We start from the raw sequence: 27,730 nt of genomic DNA on the forward strand, positions 1-27,730 counted from the left end.
ACTTCAATAATATACCTGTCGGAAAAATGGTTGAGAACTGTTGAGAACTACTGAACCATATTTTGTAACACGACCACGAAGTGGGTGCCCCCCTAACTTCATACACCGTTATTATTTGGTACGTATATTATAGCTATGTCTCCTCTATATCCAGTGAACAGTGCTACCAAAATAAGTACAAACATGCCCCACATAATGTCGCTATTACGTCATAATGTGAGCGCGCCCATACAAATTTGGGAAATACGATGGCTATGTACAAAAGTAGATAGCGAAATTGATTTTTCGGCTAAAATTCTACGACCATGCGATTTTCACCATTTTTCTGCTAAATATAAAAGGAAATAACTGTTTCAACAAGCAAACATTTCAGTAGCTCTTGGAATAATTTTACAAGAGAAAAATCATGAATTTGACTGTAGACACCAATGGTTGGCCTTCCCCCCTCCCCCTCTATGGTCATTTTTTATGGCCGGTCCTATCCCCGGGTAAGGAACTGGTGTAAAACTTTTGTCACTAAAATAAGCGCAAAAGACGGATTTACGTTTGCTTAGGTCGTTTGGACGTAAACAAGCGCGTTTTGATATGACGGGTGATAAACCTTAGGGGTGGGGGTTGGTACACCCCTTCGTATTTGATAAGATGTTTAAAAATGTAAATTTAAAAAAACACCATAAAATGCGTGTATGGTATGTAATTGTTTTTAAATATAATATACTTTATCAATAAGCAAAAGAGAAGAAGCTTATAGCAAACGACTATAAAGAGAAAACAAAACCAAAATAATTGTGAAAACTAGGACAACATCAATTGATCTTAATCGTCATGATAACCAATTATGATTGGTTTTCATAATAGCTCCAAATTTCACAGTAAGTTAGTCACAGTACCAGCTAACTAAATGATGCCATTGATTTCGATGCGTATAATATCACGGTTAAGCGACTGATACCTGGCTAAGTCAACAAATCTACTATTGTTAGAATAAAACCAGACCTTATATGGCGTAGCAAAATGTGTTGAGGTGTAAGAAATTGCGCCCAGCTGAAGTGCTGACACGCGCTTAGTGAATTCAAATAAATCGGAATATATCACGCACAGGGCTAACCATTTCAACCGCAATACGACCACGAGACGGAATTGTAAGCAATATGATGGCTGTTAAAAGCCAAGGTCGATTATAAAAGTTAAACAAGATAAAACTAATAATATATAATATTTTTTAGAAAGTTAGAATATCCTTGTAGACTAATGAAGTGAGTATGCATATGGTTTAAAAACCTTATAATCCAATTAATCTACACTGCCCATTGTAAAAACCAATTAGAGTTACTTTTTTGAACCAAAGAAGGAATAAATACACGATGTTTAGCAATAAAGTAGTCGGCTATACGATGTTTAAACAGTCCGTTCTAGTTTGCTATCTAATACTGTAGACAGCTCATCGTCAACGATTGCTATCTATACTGTAGATAGCATCATATACCAAAGTAATATTGTCAAAGATTGCGACATCTCCGTGATCGCAAAACTCAGACTCTGCGGTGTTATTACCCCTATTATATAGATGGGCTCTACTTTTGGTGTGGAAGAGGGGGACATTCTGTTTGTTCGAAGGATCATTAGTCCGGAAAGGACTATATACAATTAGGGTTCGGGACATTTCATGTTACGTTAGGGTTGAGAGTATAATTATGGTTAGGATTAGAGTTCAAAGTATTTAAGGTTGAGAGTATATGGTTAGGTGTAGTGTTAGGGATAAGGTTAGGGTCAGTGTTATAGTTATAGGATGTAGGTAATAGTTATGGTTAGGGTAAGGATTAGTATTTATAACGACCCCTTAATTGAGTTTTCGGTCTAATGATCCTTCGGACTGTCGATCTGTAACCCGGGAGGGCACGGGTTCCCTCGGAGTCAGAAAAATAAATTTAGCTTCTTTCATTATAATATATCTGATCGAGTATATTTGACTGAGGCAAAGCTGCACCCAAGGGCTGGATCCTGAAAGAAGAAGCCCATTGCTCCTCCCGTGGCGCCAGTGGCAGATCCAGGGAAGGGGAGTCTTGGCGCTGATTTTCCGATTATCTTGCGATTGTCAAATATTACTATCTACGGTAGACAGCATATTTCGATGAGGCTACTATCTACCCTACTATACTTTCTGCTTTCAGCTTATATCGTTATAAATTTGTATCTACCGTCAGACGAATTCTATTATCAAAATAAAACTGAGACTGCTATTAACAAAGTAGTAACCCTTTTGCAAAAAACTTCCGTCGTCCACTATAATTGCTACCTATCTTAGATTAATTTAATCCTTTCAACAAAATATCGCTATTTTATTTATCGGAAAAAATAATAAGTTAGTTTACAGATATCCAATGACATTAGAAGTCCTGTCATTTGATTTTGAATATCGTCTTTTGACCACTAGAAAACTCCATATTGACTGCTGTGTCTTTTGTAACAGTTGCATAAAATTCATTTCTGCGAATAAACTTTCTTGTGTTAACACCAAAGACAAAAGCTAGATCTCTACTTATTACAGTGATCTTAGAAAATGTTTACCGCTGATAAGGATCCGTTTTCTTAAAGTCAGCATAACATTTCCTGTGTTACGGGCGTCTCTCTTTCAATAGTCAAAAATGTTACATGCAAACTTCTTATCTATTTCTCCCCGCTAGGTAAATTATCGAACGATGGAGGCGCTAGCTATAACGCGGGACCATTCGAGCCAGTCTCAACACGGTTTACCCATGCCAAATGTAACGAACGCATAAGCCGGTCGTGCACTTCCCCGCCGCCTCCGGCAACCCAACCACTTCTCGCCGCAACACTATCATCTGTCGCCCCCAAGCTCTTCTTTTTTCGTCAATAACGGCCCCCTTGAGTAGCTGTATGGTCACTAGACACGTGCAAGTTTCCACTTGCTCATAAATGAATAGAGAATATTTTCTATAAACGAGAAATAAAGATTAAGTAAGTCAAAAGTCCGCGTGCATGGCAGGCAGCAACGATCGATAGTGACATTAAACGTGATCATTATAACACCTTCAAATATGTGGAGAGAAAAGTGGTGCACGGGGGACTGAAATGTGCGTCATGTCAATCAATTTTGTATGCAATGCGATTGGCTATGCTATATATTGTTTTATTGTAAAAATCGTTTGAAAAATGACACGTCAAAATAAAGTAAATGTATTCTCTAAAGCATTTTTTTGTTTACAAACGGAAGCAAAAATGGTAAATTGATTTTCAAAATTATACTATTCAGTTAAAATAATTGATCGCACAAGACTGGGTAAAGTGGGGCTAATACCGAATCTAGATCTAACGCATAGAGTATCTGTCAAGCACTCCACATATTTCTTGTCGAAGGTTGCTATACCTATGTCGTCAATGGATTCGTTCTACAGTAGATAGTATCGATCGTCAAAGATTGCTATCTTCCGTAGATAGCATCAAAATTTGCTTTCTGTCGTATATAGATAGCACCAATCACCAAAAATTGCTATCTTCCGTAGATAGCACCAATCATCAAAGATCACCGCCTACATAGCATCAATTATCATATTGCTAATCTAACATAGATATCATCATGGTCAAAAATTGCTATAGGTGACTTAGCATCAATGATCAAAGATTGCTATCTTCCGTAGATAGCATCAATGTCAACAATTACTAAGCCCCTAGCCATCTACCGAAAATAACACCTGTCATGAAAAATTGCTATCTACTGTAGATAGCATTAATCAACAAAGATCGATTTAGATATTTAATCATTTTTACAAAGTAGCTTAAAAGACTACTGTTTGTCTTCACACATTTCTATCTGCCGCAGATCAAAAATTGCTATCTACCGTAGATAACAATTAACAATTGCCTTCATTGCCAAGCAAAATGTTGATAACAACCGTAGATAAAGCATTAAAATGTCGTGTAGTGATGTCGCGTAGCTTTTACTATCAAAAATATTCGCGTCTACTCCACTCTGTCACATAGCTTTTAACAGAAAAATAACTGTTTGAGCATCAATTCCCGCTCTCTCACTGTATAATTGCAACTTAAAAGCAATGCATAGTCTATTTGCATTCATTTTAATGCCTCTTTTATGCTAATTCCATTATGCAAATATTATTGAAGCATTCCTGCTAATTTCATAAACTATTCCTTTAAAAAAAACACATTAAATTGGCGTCGTTGCTTTTCTTGACTCACTCACGTGATTGTTAACTTTCAGTACCGTTATCTATTATATACTTCCCCACCTTCTAACAAAGTTCTACCTCACGTTTGACATTTTGACAGGTTTAGCTTTTCTTATGCTACCATGTCCCAGCCTGATTCAATAAAAGATGCATTTTTGCATTTTCATTACCAAGCATTTCCTTTTTAAGAACAAAATTTTGCCCCCTATAGGCAGGTAGTGAGCGACATAGCCTCGGCGCACTAGCTATCGATCGGCGCCTGATTAAACAAAATTACCTCATGATTGAAGCCTTCCGAGGCGATAGATCAGTGAGCACGCATGCGATCGAAATAGTTGGGCGATTTTTATCCAACCAGTCAGCTCTTCTCTCAGTTTAACCACACCCCTTGTGAAATCATGCATTCGTAATGAGTAATTGTGTTCACTTTTGAAGGATTTTCTATAGGGTGTTTGTGAAGTGAATGTAAGGACTGCTTAAGCGGGCCCTAAAGTGAGAAAGTTTAGGTTGAGCTGTGATTTGGTATATGCAATGCGCTCATCGCTGAATCACGCGGTATAAGACGGAATTTTATTAACTCGTGCTTTCTCCCTAGTCACTCACCTACGACGTACGGACGTACGCGAATCATCTTCGCAAATAGCGACGCTTTAGATGTCGTAAGTCATTCGCTCTCCTCACTCGCTACTGAACTGACTAACGTCTCCGTAGCAGCCGCTTCATCTTTAACTGACTGGCTACGCAGTGATTGGCGTTAACTGTTTGGACTTATAATTTTGTTTCCTCAACAACGGTTTTAAATCAGTATATTTTCGTATTTTACAAATCAATATTCACTCAAAGTTGGATGAGCTCTGATTTGAAGAACAATTTGTTTGTTGCACAACTTCAAGGAACTTTGTTTACAAACGGAGTATAAAATATGGGTAAGTCGCTTTATATTCTTTAAATGTTACTACCAAATTGTACTATATTCATTTGTGATTTTAATTGCCTTTCAAAGCAACTTAGCCAATTTCAATTTTTAATTTTTTTTTCAATGATATAGTTTAATTTCATTTATGTTGCTGCATTAGTGATAGTCTCAAGGACAACTTGCCTTTAATAGATCATTTTTCATTCATGTATGTTTTCATCGTTTTATCTGGAATGCGTGATATATTATATTATAAATCATCGTTACTGCAATTTTTAATTGTCTGCAATTGCTTAATACTTTGCGTATTCTCATATAATTATCAGCATAATGTAAATGACACAAAGACACATTTTACTTTCGATCAATTACCATTGGACCCAATGTTATGGTTGACTTTTATAAATTCTCAGCAGTTCTGTACCAATGTCAATAAATGGTTTGTATCATTTTTCTATTGCACAACACAGCCAATTATGGTTACAAATGTTAATTTGTCATACGCAGTGATTTGAACACAGCGACAATGAATGTGTTACAACATTAACTGCCACTGTGTTCAAACCACTGTTGCGTATGACAATGGAATATGCACTTTAATTCAACGATTGTACATCTGTATTTATATAGAATGGCCTGTAAGTAAACCGATGTTTAATTAATGTATCATTGCATTATTTGCTTTTCATATATACGACACAAAGTCACCTGAATTAACAATTAATACATTTTTGATTCACATTGAAAATAAGGATGTTAATTTTGAGTTCAGAGGGCGTAACAGGTGATGAGAGGTTTTGTGTGTGTGTGGGAGGGGGTGTGGGTGGGGGTGCATGTAGGGTGGCCGAACAGCTATACGTCTTGCCGATAATTCAAATAATAATGTATCTGAACGTGTCATAAAAAGATGCGTTTTTAATATAATGTTACCAAATATCTAAAAAATGGGGATAAAAAAACGACCAATAACAACAAAGCATTTACTTCAGTGAAAATTTTTCCAAACTACTTCATCTTCGTAATTGGTATATTCTGTTTGGCGTATAGGGTGTATAAAACATTACTTGGCTTATCAGCAATATTAGACACATGAAGTGAAAGTTGCTAACAGAAATTATTGTTCTTACGATTTCTTTGCACAAAAACGTGTCAGCTATTAAGTATCAGTTTCTTTATATATTTCATAACAAGTTATTGGTAACATTATTTCAATATATTATACATATGATTTTAGTGATATTTATGATGACGAATAAACGAAATGTGTAAATGACTGAACTGTTGTGCATATTCGCAATTTAGTTATAATATTTAAACTTATGGTATTGTGTCATTTGATTACAAAAGAAGAAAAAACTAAATAACTTTGCAAAATTGTAAGAAATTACCATTGAAAATGAGTTTGAAAAAAGGAGTGAAATAAAGAAAAAGAAATATAATATACAGAAAGCAGAAAGAGTATAAAAGAAAGAGAGAGAGAGAGAGAGAGAGAGAGAGAGAGAGAGAGAGAAAACAAAAGAAAGGGAAAATATAAAACATATAGAAATGGTAAAGAACAAGAAAGAAAAAAAATAAGAATGTTTGAGAATAGAACCAAAGAAATGTTCCAGAAGTTTTAAGAATTCTAATCATACTTGCGAATTTAATTATATCTCGTCTTCAGTAGATAGCAGATTTAAGAATTCTAATACGCGCGTATTATGTCTCGTCTTCAGTAGATAGCAGATTTAAGAATTCTAATACGCGGGTATTATGTCTCGTCTTCAGTAGATAGCAGATTTAAGAATTCTAATACGCGCGTATTATGTCTCGTCTTCAGTAGATAGCAGACATATATAATCATTAGCTAAACAAATATACCAACAATTATACTTGGTTTTCATCTTTACACCATTTTGGGTCCAAAACAAACTGTCTTGTGGGGGTTACCATGCAGTCGTGATACGATCTTCAATAACTGTGATTAATCATTGAGTAAATTGTTACACTCATTACGACAAATTACGAGCAATAAATTGGGTCTTATCTGATGGTGCTGCTGCAATAGTTTAGCTACAAAGCTTTGTGTTAACCAGCAAATCAGGTCAATTCAAGTAACTTTCTATTCTCAACCTAAATGGAGTGGGTGGTTCAATTCAATCCCGGAGTTCAATAGTTTCGACAGAATGGGATGTCTGAAACGTTTTATCGTAAAATCAAAGTCAAATATATTGGAATAAGCACAAACATGCCCATCTCTCCACATTTTCTCATAATTTGTTACATTCAATTGTAAATTGAATCAACAAGCACGCTCAGAGCATTTGAAGGCAATATAAAAGGAAAAAGCCCTTTGTCAACATTCACTAAAATGTCTCCTTATATGAGCCTTTTGATTTCTTAGCTTCAATCGAGGATTTATCTCGGATTTAGTAAACACAGCGTTAACGTATTCAATTTGTAGCACGCATGGTAGCTAAGTCAGGCAAACCTCGAGCTATGTACAAAATCTCCAATACAACTTTTTTTACTGTAACTATATTTTCTCATATACCTCTGATATGCCGGGCAGTTAAGCAGTGACAATACTTAGAATTAGTATATCTAACCCAACCACATTGTTCCCGTACTTTTTGGACTATTGACGGGGAGCCCCCGGGGGCACCACTCGACACTTGACACGGGAGCAGTTCGGAAACATTCACTTCAAATATAAGTACGAGGAGGTGGGTTGTTGGTTAATCCTTAAAAAGAAGTTAACAAAAGAAGGAAAGAAGCCTTTTACCTTTAGGGGAAGTTTGACTTATTTTGGGATTAACATCGCCTCTCTGGTGACCGGGCCGCATACTGCTGCAAGTTGCAAACATTATCGGCTTTTTGATTGTGATGTGTTCTTAAAATAAAGCGGTATTTCGTGTGTTTTATTGGCACATGTATGTGCTTCAAAACAACGATCTAGATGAAGACAAATTTGGATGGGAAATATTTTGTTCCCGCCATCCAAAGTCACGAAAATGTGGCTAATGTATAAACATTATTGATAATTGATCATGAGAGCAAATAATGTTTTATTTGTTTTAAAACCAGACCATCGTTAATATACATGCAACCAACCTACTTCATTTAGTAAGAACTGTTAATATGATTATATAATATCAGTTGACAATCAATACGTTTTGATTATTATTATAAAACAAAAATAAGATATTTCTTAAAGTTAAACACAAATGATTTCATCGAATTTAATTATTGAGATTATTGTGCATCATAACCTGTCGGATCCAATCTTCAAATTGCTACTTAATTATACACCCCATCTTCTCTCCTTGATCTCATATCTTGATTCTTACCTACATAAGACAAACCCAAATGATGGTACTCTGCTCACATGATCACCCCAAAGACATGTTCCAAGTCTAGCAGTAGCAACTGAGAGAGTCAAAGGAAAAGATTTTTTCCTCTTTTCATTTCAGTTCGATAAACCACCCTTAAAGTCACCACATTTTCTCTTTTGTTACTTTGAATTGGTAACAAGTGTATGTAACTCGATCTGCCACATCGCCCGTAACTCACGGCAGACTCGTGCAACCATTTTCCGTACTAAGCGGCGTGCATCAATAGTAGGCCCATTTTGCTGTCGACTCGGCTCGGATAATTACCCCGTGCTCCCGTATAATTACATGGCGGAAGATAGAGGCTTGGTAGCACAGCTGTACGGCTGTGAGCCCATTGGACTAAATTAAGGCCTACTTATGCCTGTGATTTGTACATATTTAGGTCGTATATGTATGCCTGGCTTACTAAGCTTGTTTCACAAAGTGCCAAATTATACATACAGTATTTGAAACACATACATATATGGAAATTAATGCTTCACACTTCATAATAGGTTTTAACATTCACAAGTTAGAGTGATTTTAATGCATCTTTGGTAAAATACCAAAGGTTGATATTTGTTGGTGGGTGCTGTTGAGTTTGCTCGCGTTTTTTTAGAAATCAATATGTTAGTATTATAAAGTCAAAATTCTCACCAAGTTGTATTCCTCAACTGATTTAGACTAGACGGCAGCTTTGCTTTTGTATAGTGGCAAGCTTTATTTTTCATTTCATTTCATTTTAATTCTTTTTGTTATGTCATTAAGCCTATTTAATAGGACAGCAATCATTTGTTCTAATTTTAATTTTGTTACTTCTCTAAATATTACATAAATTATTATTTATCCCTTCTCGGTATAGGGCTATGGCATTTGTTTGTTAAATTTTTCAACTTTGTTTTGATTGTTTGTTACAAAAAGTATTGCTTAAATAGATTATGTCATTTACAAGTAACTACACACTTAATGGTAATAAAATGATAACAAACTTAAGTGAGCATACATGTTCATTTCATACAAAAATAAATTTTATAGTATTTCAAGAGATGTAAATTATGCTATCTACCGAAGATAGCATTTTGATATCAACTGAAAACAATTACACTGATACATACTAATGGTATTTGCAGTAAATAAATACATTCACAGTTTCTAGATAAATTGTATGACATCCGGTGCGGATTACGACTGGTATTTACCAAAATAGTAAATGCTATCTTCAGTAGATAGCACTAACTATTTGATCAAATTAGTCAATGCTACACATGTATCTTCTGAAGATAGTAATTAATCAATAGATAGACTTGGAAAATAAATAAACATATCATGAAGGCTGAATGTATGCATGTATAAAGCAATGATATGCTCCGTATATAATTTACTCATGTGTGTACTACATACGTGCGTTTTAATCCATATTGGTTCAAATCAAAGCAATGCAGATTAGTATCATCCCAATAAAAGCGTAGATCATAGTATTGTGTTACAATCCACATTGATTCAGATCTGAGGCAATGTAGATTAGTATCAAAGTGTAATTCGTATGGTTTCAAATATGACAGACGCGTTTCAATCCATATCGGTTCAGATCTAGATAATGTAGATTAGTACCAATTGTAGATCGTATAGAATTTACATACGTCAATTATTAATAGTCCCTACACAGTTCTTCAACCTCATTATTTAGGCTATATTCATTGAATAACATTAATGGTTTGGGTATACAAACTCTCAGATTTATAATTATTTTAAAACATCTTTTGATTAATTGGAGGCTTAGAGGCCTTTCTTCCTTATTGCTATGTCATAAAACTGAGACTTATTCCAAGCTTATAGTTAGACCTACAGCCTACTTATCTGAATCGCCGTATTCTAAATTAACTACAATTAACTTTAACACCCTCGTAATTCCCGCGATGATGATGATGATGATTATATTATCTTCCCACTTGATCTTCAATTTCATCATACTTCCGTTTCTCCTTCTGATGAGTGACGCCCTGGAGTGGCGCTCCTCTAGATGTATTAGCGCATTCAGTCCACGTGTGTGCGTATACTGGCCCACAGTCAAATCGGCTTCCAAATGTAACTATTGTTTTACTGCGCAAAGAAGACGAAATCAAGTGGATATAGAATGAACTTTTAGAAATTAAAAATAGTATAATTAGCAACGTTACAAAACAAAGAAAGAAACAATTTACAAGCAAAACAATAATACAATAGCTAACCATTTTCACCTTACGCACTGTGGATAAAATTAAATTTAAAAAAAACATTCTTCAGTGGAAAGAATGTATTCTTTTAAGCATAAAAACAAACAGGTTATATTACCCTTCAGGATGCCTTTAAATTTTGCACATGTACAGATGCACATAATTTAAGTAGCTGACATAATTAGCGGGAAAAGTACTTTATGTGTCTACATGCACGAGCAATTTTATGGTTTTACTATCTTCAGTAGATAGCACAAAAGGAGTATAAATAAAAGCTTAAAATATAAATGATTAATTTAACTGTTTTTCACTTTCTCTATTTGTTTATTTTAATTGTGCAAATAATGATGCTTAATACAAACCTGTCATATTAAATTGCATTGTTTTTATTCAACAGGTCGAACACTACCAAATCCCGTACCGTGTAAAGTATGTGGTGACAAGAGCTACGGTAAACACTACGGGGTGTATTGTTGCAACGGTTGCAGTTGTTTCTTCAAGAGGAGTATTCGCCGTAACATGCGCTATACTTGCATCGGTAAAGGCAACTGCCTTGTAGATAAGGCTAGAAGAAACTGGTGTCCTTACTGTAGGCTGAAGAAATGTTTTGGTGTCAACATGAATAAAAATGGTAAATATTTTAATATGTGAATAATGTGTATAGATAAGAAGATGACCGCTTCTGGCCACCCTGGCCGTTTAGTCATCTCCTCCATGTCATTACTTTGTGTTTGTTTTATGTATTTTTATATTTGTTTTGTAACTAAATATATAAGCCTTATATAGTTAATGTCTTTACCTTCGAAATTTAGGTCTCAATTTCTATTCAGTAAGGGTTAGAGACCAAGTTCTATACGTCAATATGAGGGAGGGAGCAAGAGAGAGAGTGGGAGAGGGGGAGGTGGAGAGAGAGGAAGAGGCGGAGAAAGAGAGGGAGAGATAGATAGCTAACGAGAGGGGTAGTTGAGAGGGAGGGGAGAGCGGGGAGAAGAGAGAGATGGAGAAGAGGAGAAACTAAGAGAGGGCCTCTAGAGATTCAGAGAGAGCTGAGATTTATACATTTCAGTTGACCTTTTTATTTGCACTTAAGTCAAATAAATAATAATTAGTCTAGTTTTCTACAAAATTGCACGATTAATCCTCCCTTGTGTGCATTTACAAATACATCAAGCTTAACTCACTATTTGGACAGCATTAATCGAAACAAAAGGCAAAAACAAACTATGGCTTGATTATACAGACCTAGATATTACGCTATTCCAGTTAAGATCCATACACCCCCTATGAAAGACATGGCCTTAATCTCTTACACAAGGGGTGTAGATTTCAAATGGAGTCACCCTTTCAGGCAACCCATTTGAAATTCACACTCCCTGTGTGGAAGATTAAGGTCGTGTCTTCAATAGGGGGTGTATGGATTGTAACTGGAATGTCCCATTGTACAGAAATTGGGACCTGTCAAATGAAATGAAAACAGCTTTATTTACATAGGATTTGTGTAGATTTGCTTATTATGATGTATGAACTAGTTTATGATGAATGATATAAACCATAATTATATTATTATATTCTCATGTCAAACTAATTATTAACTAAGAGTGACATTTGATTTCAACATGACCCAAATCCACTGCTTGAGATGGTACATTGAAATGGTACATTCGAGGACTGAGATGTCGTGATTTCTACAAATGAACAATAGGTTATTGTCGGTTTCCCGATATATTGACGCAGAGCAACTTACTGCATATTTAATATCTATACCGTATCCTACTCATTCTTCTTAATAACAACTATATACCATTGTCAAATGCAAGTGTATGTTTGTTCAAGTAATCAAGCAGAAAACACAGCCAAGTAGCGTAAATAATTCCTCTCATATAAACCCGCAAAATGAGTACGATGCAATGAGTTAAGTCAAACACCATGCAAGCAGAGATTTTATAACCGCATATTAGATCCGGTTAAAATAATGTCAAACAAGAGTAACTTTCAAAGAAAGTGACTGATCAAAAAGGCACTTGTATACCGTTTATAAAAATGTAAAACCTATAATTTTAGAAAGCGGTTAAAATAGTATTGAATTCTGAAATAGAACAAAGCCGTTTTAAGGATTTAATTGTTATCCACCATAAAAGAGTAAATGCTATCTTCAGTAGATAGCAAACACTTGTCGTTTTGAAAATGTTGAAAATCTCATAGGAAAATTGCCAAAAAAACGGCTTGTGCCCTCAATATATTATTGGTCTTAACTCAAGAACGACAGGCCTGGTACCCCCAGTCATGGTCGAAGCCCCCCCACGATGACACACACTATACTGGTACAACCTGCAGAGTTATGAATGTCTTTTCGAATTCTTGGAAATGGAAAGAGAAATGTTAAAATTGACCTTTGTCATTGTTGTTATTGTTATTACTGTTTGAGATCTTGTACAATTTAAAGCAAGTGTTTGCTAGTCAACCAGGGTAATTCATCTAGTTAATTCTGATTTAGATGCACAATGTAATATATTTCAAGATCATATTTAGTTTTATAATAATTGTTGCAGACTTAGTATAAAAGTGATATATCCATAAAATATTATGCATATTCCAGGACAACACAAAGGTTTGTGGTTTGATCTCTCGTATGGTAAGTGATATGAAGCCAAAATAGGCGTGTATAATAACCATAGTTCATAATATCAAACTATCAATATTATAAGGAAACTGCGGAAGCACCTGTAAGATGGTCGCGGCTTATATTGCCATCAGTTGCGTATACTCATGGTGGCATCATATCTCGGGGGTGTCTCTGTCGTGATAAAGTGGGGAATATATTGCATAGATTAGAAAAACCATCAAAATGACGAGGAGATGATTATAAGTATCATCTATTAATTCTGATAAGGGTTTAAGAAAATATGTTTATACTCGAAACGTTCATCTATGTGATGTTAATTTCTCAATAGCACTATTATTTTTCAGCGTTATGACCTTAATGCTCTTCTTGCGGGTGTCAACTGCAGACGAAATCTTTCAATTTTTTTTAATTCAAAAATTTCATAATTGTAATTAGTACAAACAAGCCTAGTATTGGTTTAGTGGTTCTTAAAAAAATACCTCAAAACTTGAACTTAATTATATTGAAGACTTTAGACTAAATGGCTAGCACATAGAGCTAAAGTGGAAGAACTAAAGATTACGAAATGCTTTTAGGATTAATGTCATGAGAAAACACACCAATAAGTGATTTTCAAGATAATTATATACAAATATGCAATGAAATATCAAAACGTAATACACGAATATCAAATTAGAAACCTAGGTAGCTAAAATACAAAATAGTACAGCAGAATAAATACTAAAATAAAGAAATAATGTTTAATTAAATAACAATGAGTAACATTTAATTAAGATTCAGGGTACTAAAACATTAATTTCACTGGTTGAGTAATTATAAAAATGACTTATGATAATTACAATAAAGCTTATCAAAATTACTTGTAAATTCTAACTTGCCATCAATAATTAGAGCATCCATTTAAGATAGCATAGATGAAGCAATATATTCAATCCAACGACTCATTTATTACTTGAAAAAGTAAAACAAGTTTCAATTCCGTCATTGACTACCCCCGGGATAAGTGTTGTAGTCAAATTTGTTTCCAAAGATTTTGAATGACAGCGGAAAATTTAATAAAACTTCAGTAGCTCTCTTTCTCCCCATACTTTCATTGCCAAAAGTTGAACTGCTAAACCCTTAATAGTTCCTTCATTCCGTCGCATGCAAGCTTTTTCCGCTCTTCACTTTTTCCCTCTTTTTTTTTTCTTTCTCTTTCACACAAGTCTCAGCTAATATCAGTGTTGCTGACAAAAACCTTATAAAAATCGCGCCACTCACAACTTGACGTTTCAATTAAACAAATCGTGTGACATTTTGGGCTGTGAAATCTTATCCTTTTTGCCCGAAATTTGGTTTAACTCAGAATGTATCGTCTACGAGCACACCTGTATAGCTAGGAGGGTTATGATGCCGTAGTGTGTTGCCTTCTATGAGAACGAAGCGTCATCTTTTAAAGCACACTGCCTTTGCCTTTTCTTTCCTTCTAAAACCTAGGCAGAGTGAGACGCGCTAGTCTTAAATTAAGAAGTTAGAATTACGCTGATGTTTCATTGCAGGATGTCTTGAAGACATGAGGTAACTTGTCTTATATTAGTGCATGCCATGCAGGGTGTGAGATTGGTTTTTGATCAAGTCGTGCAAGAATTCAACGGTTATATTACGCTGACTTTATAAAGATGTGAAATGAGAGCTTAACCATTTCGGTGGCAACACCAGTGATGTCATGTTGTTGGCAGTTCAGGAATAAAGGAAAAACATTCCGAGGCATTGTTTTAATCATTACATAAGCAGTGGTAGCGCTAAGGGGGAGAGGCATATGGGCATTTGTCCTCCCAAAAGTTGAACTTCCACCCCGTGTTTCCAATGTACAATCAGAACCAAAAATCATCAAAATCCCACGTTGAGGGCTGAAAATGCAAATTATCAGGTTTTGCCCTCCCCCCCCACGTTGCCCCCCCTAAAAATCCTGATGCCGCCACTCCAAATTCGTCGTTGTCATCATCATTATCATCATCGTCATCATCAGCAGCAGCAGCATCAACACCACCATTAATCATCACCATCATCATCATCGTAGATGCAATATATTTGTTGAAAAATATTGCTGTCAAGCCAAACATAACCTATGATAAACAACACACAAAGAACTGAAGTCAAAGTTTTGCTGATGAAAAAACTAATCAAAATTTTCATTTACTAAATTACTTAACCGCGTAAAATTGTTCAACCGGTTTAGACGTCCATAACTAGTTAAGAATACTGCATGCGTGAAACACGAGAAGTATTTCAATAACGTTATATTTCCACATCAATCAAGGATGAATTTACCGATTTTCACAATGAGACAATGATTTATCAAAACACAAGTTATTAAAATTTAGGTCAATAAATAGCTCATTTAAGTTCTATTTCGAAAATAATATGGTGCCGATGGGAGCTTTTATCCCAATTTATGTCACATAGATCATATTCTGTCACGAGTACGTCGTATAATACAAAAAGAGAAATTAGTTTATTCCTATCGTTTTTATGAAACAAAAAAGTGATTCAGTTTATTAGAATTGAAATTCATTGAATCCACAGTTGGCTTCACATATTTGATTTTCTTTTCCTTGCGTTTTAGTGTTTAGTCGCAGAGAGCTGTAAAAACAGTGGGAGAAGCAATTAACGTCAAGCAGATCAGAGGCTTGAATTCTCTGGGAGTTTTGACGCGGAATAAACCAATCTCACCGGAGTTACTAACTTATACTTCTTAGCTCTATGATTGCAGATCACACAGTTAACTTTCATCTACGATTTCACTTTTTTAATTTGACGGGTGTAATTTCCCGAATACTTGCAAAGTATATTTTAAGTAACATGCCTAGTCCTACCAACCGAATCATTAGCTATGTGTTTACTTTTTAATCTATTTGTTGTTTGTTTATTTTTATTTTGTTTCATCTCTGTAAACCACCAAACCGCGTCAAAACAAATTAATTTGAGCAGACGACATTTAATAAGCAAATTTCCCCAAATTTGATATTTTTATAATTTCTATGAAATAAATCAAGCTAATTGCAAGCATGTGGGTCATTGGCTCTTGGGGTGGTCTTTGATATTTAAGAAAGCCATTTTCGTCAAGATATTTTTTGAAAGCTAGTAGCGATACATCCGCGGGTAATGCATTAAAATATATTTGTAATGGTGCGCGCCGCGGTGAAAAGTGCCAAGGTATATAGACGGATGTCACATAAGCGACATCAGTAGGGAGTTCCTCGCAAAAGTGCCTCTTTTGTTATTTGGTTCTTGTTTATCGCGTTAAGATAATGGGGAAAATGCACTTTGCTGACATTTTAGTTTTATCTTGAGTTTAGAAAACCGTCTTAAGGAGTTGGCGCTAGAGGTGTTAGACTGTATTCATATAGGATATGCAAGTATATAATAGCTCATGTAGTATAAAAATCAGGTAAACAAGTAAGTAAGTAAGTAAGTATAAGTAAGTAAGTAAGTAAGTAAGTATAAGTAAGTAAAACATAGCCGATTAATATAAGCAAACAAACTAATTAATGAGAAGATAGCTGAAATTATACTTAGTTCTCATGAACAAATTTTAATCTTTTCCCACACTGTAGCTTAAGCACACATACACGTTAAAATACACGCCTACCCCACAAACACACCCCCCTCCCACACACACAAGTATATATATCAGCTCGGATTCGAACCGGCAACTTGGGAAAGATTGCTATTACCATTTCATGTTCCCGATCTTAGTATATGAAACATTGCAAGCAAAAGAAAGCAAAACATTGAATTAAATTTAAAAAAGCTAAATGTGAATTGCAACTGCCTACATTTGGTGTATTTTTTGTTTAATTTGAGTTTACAAAGGATATTATTAAATTTAGGACCAAAATTCCTGGTTTTGCTATTCAATTTGATTTAATCTGTTGACATTTGAAAGGTAACACATCACCCCTTTAAGTTCATTATAATACACGGCACTTAAGAAGAACTTCATCATCATTAAACTTGATCAATCTTGACGAATCACCATATAGCATTGAGTTTTGGTTCAACAAAGCTGTTGTCACAATCCATCACATTCAGAATGACCTATTCTATATAATAATTTGACAATACTTTGAATTGAAGAAAAATCTTTTTTATAATGTTTTGTTAAATGCATTGAAAGATTTTCCTAATACTTGAGCACTTCCAACAACACAAAGAATATTGGCAATACAACCAAAGATTTATTTATGTATTGGTTGCGGTTGGTAAAATACTTGGTATAACTTTTCGTCGTTGTCTCAAAATTGCATTAAGAAATAAGAGATATGTTCAATGCAAAAGTAATATTTGTTCATATTTATTTTATAAAGAGAAACAATTATCTAACGATGTTTGCATTTGACTATACACTAGAATTGGAGTAATTCTATTATGAAATTTCCTTTAAAAGTATTATAGATACTCCTGAAGAATGAGCGGGTATGTAGAGAGTTAATAATCTGCATAGCTTGGAAGATAGGGGACCTTTGGTGTAGGGGAAAGCGACTACAGGGCAGCGATTTATCAAATGAGAATGTCAGCAATGGTTTGATTTTTTTTTTCTTCGTAATATCGCTAGTAAGACGAACACATGTCGCACCTGGTCGGGATCGCCGTGAGGAATTCGTGGTTTTGTGACCTCATAAGCCGATCCACTCACACGACAGTATCCGATACCCTTGCCTCCAAAAGTCTCTTTGCTTTTATCTAGGTCACCCGCCCGGCGCGGCGTGCGATTTATGCGAATTTGACGGAGGATGGTCGTAGTGGAAACTGAAAGTGATTAAGACAAGAAAATTACTTAAAAATCTATATCGTACTGGTTGTTTGCTGTTGATTAATCACGAAATTTGTGTGATGAGACGCTACTGCTACTCACGTATATAAAACTGCGCCGCGGGTTGGAGCAGGTATAGTCTCTTATGCACAGTGTCACAAAATGCCCCCACTACCCCTTTTTTCTTTTTAATATGAATAATAATCGAAGTGCAAAATTGAAAAACAGTGACGTGCGAAGTAGTTTGTACAGCCGTCACATTATCTAGTATACGGTTTCTTGCTCGCTTAATGTGTACCATGAATTGAGTCAAGAAAAAGCATCGCTGAGGCGTGATTTTTCGTGAGGCTTTTAAGGGGAAAGCATGGAAGAAGCGAGATGGTCTTCAGTTGTTAGTTAGAACACACCAAAGGCATTAAGATGCTTTAAGGAGAGAAAGAGCAAAGATCATAAGCACGCGGGGCAGGATAGGCGCCCGTGATACTTATAGACTCTTGCGAGAGACTCTGTTTGCCTTAACACCGGCTGCATGTGATTTAGATCGAAGTAGAGCCTTGTTAAAAAGCGAGGGAAAATTAGTTAAGTCGGGGCACAGCATTCAGTCATCGATCATTTCGTGCTGAGGAGAGACCGCTGGGTAAACTATAGAACTATGCATGCTATCTACGGTAGATAGCGTAAAAGTACACAAGTCACAATTTTGTGCATATATTTATTATGATCATTTCAGGGCATAAGCTAATCACCCATCTCAAATTCACACATAAAGACACATAATTCTATAGTTGAAAAACTTGAAATTCGCTATTGATCATAATTACAAATTTAACACTTAAAATGAACGAACATTGTAGCCAAACGTTTTGCTCATCTTGTTTCCTTCCTCAGGGTGTTATTGCCCATGTATGTCACCGCAGCTTGTTAGTAATATGTGTATGTCAAAGGCTATCTGGTAATCCATTAACGACTTCTTGATAAACCCTACTAGGAAGGAAGGAAATAACAAGCATAATAATTACATAATCTTAATCAATTTGCCTAAACTGCATCATGTATCTACTCTGAAAAAAGATAGGCACATGAATTATCGGAAACATAATATCATGTGAATAAAACGAAGATACGATTGCAGCTTTATGGAACATAACCTTTGTACATATATAATTATGGCACATATCTTACAATAAAATGTCTTAATTAATATTTTCCTGAAATGCTTTGGTATGCCTATAGACAATCACATAGTGCTGATTACACCAATATACATGAATTTGAAAAGTGAGGATCACAAAATGGACTTAGGTCTCAAACACTGACCTTATTGCTTAAATGATGTAAATTGTGCATCTAACTTGGCTGTTAACATACTGTCAGACATCTATTTAAAAAAACGAATATTTAAACAAAAATAACATCTCAACATCTCCTAAGTGAAAACAATACGCTGTGGTCGGCCTCTATGTTAAAAAAAGTCGGCTTCAAAATACAGAGAACATCAGACGTCAAAAAGCGCGTGCTTTTCGTTCAGAGCCATTGCCAGTAAATAATAACGTATAGCTTGATTTTATCGAGTGCTCTATCGCTTACATTGATCGGCTAGAGCAGCCTGTCACTTGGGACAACATGCCGGGGCTAAACTAATTGAATTTCTATTGGAAAGTCTATTGTTTTAATCAGTTCTGTGGCGATACGAGCGGAGACATCCATCCGACTTACTTACATATATGGACCTTTTTCCTCATAACAAAATATCAAATTGATTTGGAACGATGTCAGTATAATGAAAGGGCAAGATTAATATGAGAAGTAAAAGTCGATGTTTTAACATTGAACCGTTTTGCTTGATGTTTACTAAAGAGAGGACGTCTTCTGGTTTCTTGATTATATAAGGGTATAAAACTTGATTTCAAATATTGAAGAACCATTCCATGTTTAGGATTTTTTCTTAAATTTATGAGAGCAAACGAATTTGTGTTTTTATATAATAGCAATGTGCTGTCTACCGTAGATAGCAGTAAGTCAATGAGTCATTATCAGCTGTGGCTATTGCGATTAGATTTGATATTTTGCCAATAATCAGTATCCTCTATATAATTTAATCTAATAATATAACGTTTTCTTTTTTGTATTATTTTATTTTCATTACAGCAGTTCAAGAGGAACGCGGACCTCGCAAGAAGAAACCCACACAATCTCCAAAAGACAGATCTGGTGAAAATGGCCATCATGAACACTCATCGTCAAAATCCGGCGGCGGAGGAGGAAAACCATCATTTCGTCCATTCCAACCATGGGCTGCTGCCGTCAATAAACATCCGGGTCTTCTGGAACATCATTTAGGATTGGCGGGTTCAAATCCTGGCAGTGCTTTTAGAGTGGTGCAAATGAGAAACGCTTTGTTGCCGGGTGGACTGGCACACTTTTCAGCTCTCCATCATGCGTTAGTCCCCGGAGCTGAGGGGCAAGATAGACTAATGTTACCACCTCTGCCACCCCATCTGCCACCTGGTTTAAGGCTCGATGAATCAACAGGTAGGTCAATCTATATCATCAGCAGTGTAACCTATTTTTATAGCAACATGATTTGGTTTTACTTCCACTTGGAAACTTCTATATATATGAGACGGACAATATCTGAATTTTCAAATGCGAAGTCAACATACAGCAACCAAGAAGAAAGTCATGCTGCATCTTTTTTAAATGCAAAATTCACTATCATTGTGTACAAGCTTATATTGATATTTGTTGTTGATTTTTTGGTGTATGGCCTGCTCATTAATATAATACTGTGACTTTTTTCTCGGAATCCAGGTTTGGTAAAGAGAACGCCAGAAAGGCCGCCATTTCCATGGATGACAACACCCAATTCACCCACCGCACGGTCGCCCCCAGGAGGGGGAGGAGGAGGAGGCCCCTCCATGACAACATCATCAGTCACAAGTACCATAGAAGAAGCAGCAGCGCAGATTCTCCTTCATGCGTTACGGACGTCACGGTCTGTCCAACCATTCAATTCATTAGACTCTTGGGACCAAATTTCACTGCTTCAAGAATGTTGGAATGAACTGTTCTTATTACATGCAGCCTATTGGCCGGGAGTTGATTTCTGTGCACTTCTTAGTCATTCAAATCTTCGTGTTGAGGAAGGGAGCTCGAGTGAAGTCACGGTAAGAAGCTTATTCTCTCCTTCATCATGTTTCCTTTCATTTGTCTTATTCTTCTTGTTACTGTTCCTTATTTGAGCAGTTGTGCTTTATGATGATGACCTTCGTCATGATGTTTTTCCTTCGTGTTGTCGATGCTCTTGCTGTACTTCTTCCTCCTCCTCCTTCATTCGTCTCTTCTTTTTCAACTCCTTTTTACTTTCTTCTTCTTCTTCTTCTGTTTCTTCTTCTTCCTCCTGTTCTTCTTCTTCTTGGTCTTTGTCGTCATCTTCTTCTTGTTCGTTTTCTTCTTCTTGTTCGTTTTCTTCTTCTTTATCTCCATCTCCATCTCCATCTCCATCTCCATCTCCATCTCCATCTCCATCTTCTTCTTCTTCTTCTTCTTCTTCATCTTCTTCTTCTTCTTCTTCTTCTTCTTCTTCTTCTTCTTCATCTTCATCTTCTTCTTCTTCTTCTTCTTCTTCTTCTTCTTCTGTTTCTTCTTCTGTTTCTTCCTCTTCCTCTTCTTCTTCTCATCCCATATTTTCATTTGTTTACGCAATATTTTACGCGTATTTATATTTTCCACACTTGTCTCTTTGCAGGCTTCCATAAGACAGAAAAACGAAGTCATCGATGACATTCAAGAAATAACAGTCAGATTAAGGACACTTAATTTGAGCTCTTACGAATTCGCCTCATTGGAAGCCATCGTTCTTTTTAAACCTGGTAAGTATCTGAACGTTGTAATGAATAGTTTGTTTGTTGTTGTTGATGTGTTTTATTGTTTCTAAATGTATTTTTGTCAACCTGGTTTCTCTAATATTCAGTCTGTATGCGACTGAACACATAGTCGTAATCAGTCTACTACCATGTATTCAGTCTCATAGTCAGATTATGAGTAACGATTCAGTCGCATACAGGTAGAGTTGTCGAGTTGCGTATCAGCCCCACTGTGTATCAAATAAGTAATATAAACACGAGCGTACACTATACAACTGGTATCTTGGAAGAATATTTGAGACATGTCTTGTCAATAGACCTGTCTTCAACAATAGAAATCAAAGAAAATAGAAACAATCAAAACACAATCTAAGACACAGAGACATGTCTTCCGGCAAGTCATTTCACAAAACTGGCTTCAAAGACACGTTTTACAAAGCTGAAGTATCTTACATAAAAACATGACTTGGGTCTTGCATAAAAACGTGACGTTTTATCTTGTTTTGTATAGAGACACAACTTGTGTCTAACTAGACACATGTCTCAAAACTGGCTTCACAGGTCGTGTCTTTCGACAAGACACCAGTTTTGCAGTGTACCTATAAAGATTTGATTGAAATAAAGGAGAGCACTTTGTTAACGTGGACGTTTGTTTGACATTTGTAATACAAGCCTGATATCTTATATAAGTAACTCTTGTGTTATACACACACTATCACAAGACTTCAACTCCAATTGATTGAGTGTACGCTATTGTCAAAAGTATGGACAAGATTCAATATGGCTGCCTGCAGTTGGTCATCGTGTGCATGTATATATATGATGATATATAGCCTTTAGTTTGGAAGTACCGAATAAATGGCCTACCATTATTCTTAATCTTAGCCCTATATCTACACATGGATATTTGCCAAAATCGTTATTCAAGGGCATTCAGGTACAGGAAAACGGACCTTATATGCATGTTATATGTGTACACAAAAATGTAAACTTTTACCATGGAATATTAGCGTTAAAACGCTTATATGCCAATCCTTCATTCATTTACATTTCCTATTACCATACCATTTATTTTGTTCAATTGGGACTTATAAGTGATTTGATTTCATTGTCCGATGTACTTTGTGAATGTTTTTTTTTTGTTGAAACTATGTTATCGTCTGATACAATAGCCTACACATTTTTAACGCGCTTTTTCTGGAAAATCAAAGCGAAATACAAACTACTGCCTTAGGGTAGGAAAATACATACAATACTTAAAACAACAGAAAACTAACACTATACGATACGGAAACAAATGAAACATTTTGTTGAAAATGGCAAGATATAGATATTTGTTTTTAGATTAATCATTAGTCTTAACATTATTGCATGCAAATATTTTAGATGTTCATGCGTAATGTTGCGGAAATATTCAAAATAACATAAAAATATCATTATAATATTATATGATCATTCAATTTATGAAAATAGCAAGTTTGTAAGATTATATTGTTGACAAAATTTCACAGGGCAGCCAATGATGTGGGCTCTTTTGATTGGATATTGCGGTGGAAACCATTGTGAATAGTCAAGGCGCCTTACTCTTATCTCATATCAAACTCTTGTCAAGTTTAGCCGCGAGGTGCAAGATGTTTGGTGCAGTAAACACACTTAGTAAAAGTGAACCTCATATATCTATTTCACGCAATGGATGCATCATGTTTGCTAGAGTCAGCCCAAAAGTCAGTATTTGACGTCTACAAGCTTCACTAGATACATTGCACGCCGAGTCTTTTTTTTACCACTAGATCGTTATGTGGAGAAGTATCATGGTTCCAGTTTCGACGATAATATTGACGTTGATGATGTGCACAACTGTGGGTACAGAGATAAATTGTTGACTAAATAACTCCCTATATGCATGAATTTTGCTGATGATTTGAAGATGATCACCAAGTTTAGTTTAAAACACTGTAAATTGGAGGCCATTGTAATGATATACGTTTGTATTATAAGGTGCGCTTTCCTGTTCCTGGATGCCCTTGAAAACCGATTTTAGTTAATATATCCATTGTCGTTTCATTTAAATTAAGAATGCACCTCACTTCTTCCAACCAACCATTCATCCAATCAATAATCAATTACTTAATCAATCAGTCACAATCAATCACAATCAATCAATCAATCAATCAATCAATACATCAACTTATCAATATTAGCAATCAAGCATATTTCTTCCATTTTAATTGACACACAAATGACTCCCTTGTCATACAATGCCTCTGTGTTAAGTATCTGATGTTTTATCAAGCAACTGTATCAAGCCAAACCAGACTGGGCTTAGATGACTTAGCCTGGGGAAGTATGCTATAGTCAGTCCATCGTTTGCCTATCACTGATGGTGTATGATAATTATGATCAAGCAAATAAACGCGCGTAATCTCGGCTGAATTCCACAACTTGAAATTACAATTTGTGTTTTACAAATTAATGTTTAATAATGTTTTTATAAGTTGGATGTGACAGCAGTTCAAAACGAAACGCGTAGTTCTCGCGAGAAAATCTTTAATATTTTCTTTTTTCAAAACTGCAGCTTGAATGCTTTGTCCACGCGAATGGAGTTAAGGAAAACCTTACCGCCATAGGCGACCTGCGATGTTTTTTCACTTAAATCCTTCATCATATTAGCTCTCGCACTGCAAAACGCAGGTATACTTGATTCCCGATTTATGTTTTGAAATTCAGAGCCTTGTGTATTTTTATGTTTGATCTTTCCCGTGTTTTGTTCAGTTCGCGTGACTTGATTAACAACACTTGATCGAGATTTAAGGTTCACTATAACAAGAAATACCATTGCGACATCTTTCACATTAAATTGAAGAAAACTGTGGGAAGATCTTCGTATAAATGATCAAATCTAGGAGAAACTGCTATTTCATTCTAAAACCGACACATACTAGTAAATTAAATAATGCTAATAAAAAGCACATTTCACGTGGTTTTTTAAAATAATTTTAATACATAATAAAATAGTTTTCAGCCACAACTATCTAGGTTTAAATATCTTTCAGAGTCCGACTGCAAGACTTATCGTCAACACAGCAGTGAAACCGTTAGTATCCGTCCGACAACGTTAATTGAATTTTCCACCAAGTATACATACCAGCCTGTAGTATAACAGGTCCTCTGGCATATTGTACTTGAGAACATTGGAATCTCAAAAACACCTCAGTTATATGCGTGCTTAAAGCAGACACAAAAACACTCAACATTCTCAACGCTCTTCATAACGTCCATCATGTGTATACAAGAAGTCAACAAAAATAGTTATACGAGAATTAAATAAAGAAGAATTTAAAGTAATTACAAATGTTTGTTATCTTTCCTCTCCATATGCTTAAAAGTACACCATTAATAAGCTTTAACATAAATGTTTGATTCCATTTAAAAAAACATATAATCATCTAGATTTATGAACGCTTGTTGTGCATATGATTGTCGTGAGCCATGATGATTCTGGTCTCATGCGTCTCGCAAGAAGAGGTCCCTTCGTCACCCGACCTACCTCTTCGACGTCAAGTTTTTCTAATCATGTTTACTTTTCCTATTCTTGATATTTGATACAAAATTTCCCCTTAGTAATAAAAACAAATCAAACAAAAGAATACTTCAAATTTGACACTTTTAAAATAGCATTTTGACCTCTCCTCTACAGGTTTAAAAGTGACCATGGACTTGGACTTTATACATGTATACGTGTGTCGCGTATGTCTTGAGGCGAGGCGATATCCAGTCCTATGACCCGTGCCCTGGTTTAACTCGCATTTCAAGTCAAAGATTATTATTCTTAAAACAAAATTCAACCACTTGAGCAATAAATCAATTGTTTAAGTCAGTCGTAATTAGTGGCGTAAAATGAGTAGTTTGGCGGTTAGGAAAGTTTTTAATTAATCTGTAGTGCTAAATATTGCTACGCTCTCGTGCGAGTTGATTTTCATTCCATATTAAGGGTTTTTAATTGCAAAAAATCGGGTTTGCGGCATGCAGGTTTTGCCTTTGGGAGGCAAATCTGCAACAGTTGCATACTGATAATATCTAGGACAGATAGTTTGTTTTATTATAATATGTGAAATGTTATTAATGAACACATCCATATTTGTCCCCAAAACTAAACAAAATTCGTGTAATCGCGATGTGGTTTAATTTGTCACGTTTAATAGTTGAACAAATAAATATGACTGATATTAAGCAATATTTAAGGCTGCGAAGGCAAGCCATGTGCGAGTATAATAAATGATGTTGTGTTAATGGGATAAACTGGTTGCATAAAGGAAATATTTTGATTAAATTGATGATCATTATAAAAGTGTTGACATATTTGATTTCATCTTTGATTAAAAACATGTTAGGATACAAACAATTTTTAAACCTTCAAAATGTTTACATTCTGTATTACAACCGGCATGCTTTTGTATTGCATTGTGTAATGTGTTGTATTGTATACTGTATATCGTATTGCAATGTGTTGTGTTGTATATTTTTAATGCTGTATCGTATCGTATCATATCATATCATATCATACGGTATGTATATTGTATTGTATTGTATTGTATTGTATTGTATTGTATTGTATTGTATTGTATATTGTATTGTATTGTATTGTATTGTATTGTATTGTATTGTATTGTATTGTATTGTAACGTAACGTTTCGTATCGTATGTATATTATATTGTATGATGTACATATTTTAATGAAATAAAGCTATATACACAATCGTGGACATTTAAGTAATTCTTTTAGTAAAACACATAATTGCACGTCCAAAATGTAAACATGGCACTAAATGAGCTGTAAGGATTTCAGTAATCTTTCAAATACCAATAACTATTGTTTTACTTTACATGACCTCTCTGTTTCCTTATTTTACCATACATCTGTTTTGTTTCCTTAATTTCCTCATCAATGGTAAAATGGGGCGTTCAGTGGATGAAATGGTTTTTTCGCAACACGTTCTCCCAAGCAGAATATAATCGTTATACCCAAATGTTACATCAGTGTAATTCTTTCTTTTCAAAATCTATACTAATTAAAATATTAATCGTGACTCCTTTTGTTTACTTATATTTTACAGATACAACCAAACCACTCAGAGAAAAGAGCAAAGTGGAGTTCTTCCGCGACCAAGCACAAGTAGTCCTAGCGCAATATGAGAATGTTGTTCACCCGGAGAGCCCGGCCAGATTTGGCAAGCTACTGCTCACGATGCCATCACTCAAACGAATAAGCACGGCAGATTTAGAAGAACTGTTTTTCAAAAGACTTGTTGGGAAAGTGCAAATTGACAAATTAATGGAACGGATGTAACCATAACGTCCATATCATAATGCCATATTTTGGTTTGAGCTTGATTTACAACGAACAATTGCGCTGTTGCTATCTTCAGTAGATAGCATAGCTAGTATGTATTTACCAAGTATCAAGATAAAGCAATACGATTAAGGAGAAAAAAATCCCCGCCGCGTTTGTTTTCAAATGGCGGTACCGATACTTTGAAGGCCTATTTTATGTCTAGTATGAAATATCCCTTAAAGGTGCTTGACCCGATTTCATGCCTAAAATATTTAGGCAGCATAAACAAAAACATACTTACTTTGTCGAACTGAAATAAATTCACCAATCACTGGTTTTCAGGTAGAGGGAAAAGCACATTGCGTTGACGTTCAAATAGCGTTTGTCGCGACATTATCTACCTAGCACACAAATTTGAAATTAA

At 35.3% G+C, this 27,730-nt stretch overlaps 1 protein-coding gene across 1 annotated transcript; it reads left to right on the forward strand.

Annotated features, from left to right (window-relative positions):
- Nucleotides 1–4,673: 4,673 nt before the first annotated feature.
- LOC140155675 (nuclear receptor subfamily 2 group E member 1-like) lies at nucleotides 4,674–27,730 on the forward strand. The gene is made up of 6 exons (XM_072178599.1): nucleotides 4,674–5,134; nucleotides 11,088–11,321; nucleotides 20,257–20,640; nucleotides 20,920–21,275; nucleotides 21,857–21,980; nucleotides 27,089–27,730. Exons 1-6 carry the CDS (start codon nucleotides 5,131–5,133, stop codon nucleotides 27,319–27,321), a joined length of 1,335 nt encoding a protein of 444 aa, XP_072034700.1. The 5' UTR covers nucleotides 4,674–5,130; the 3' UTR covers nucleotides 27,322–27,730.

Source organism: Amphiura filiformis, chromosome 6, assembly GCF_039555335.1.
Source record: "Amphiura filiformis chromosome 6, Afil_fr2py, whole genome shotgun sequence".
Lineage (NCBI taxonomy): Eukaryota > Metazoa > Echinodermata > Ophiuroidea > Amphilepidida > Amphiuridae > Amphiura > Amphiura filiformis.

Coding starts and splice junctions, on each gene's coding strand:
- LOC140155675 (XM_072178599.1), top strand. Junction 20,641..20,919: donor AAGGCTCGATGAATCAACAG/GTAGGTCAATCT, acceptor CTCGGAATCCAG/GTTTGGTAAAGAGAACGCCA. Junction 21,981..27,088: donor CATCGTTCTTTTTAAACCTG/GTAAGTATCTGA, acceptor TATATTTTACAG/ATACAACCAAACCACTCAGA.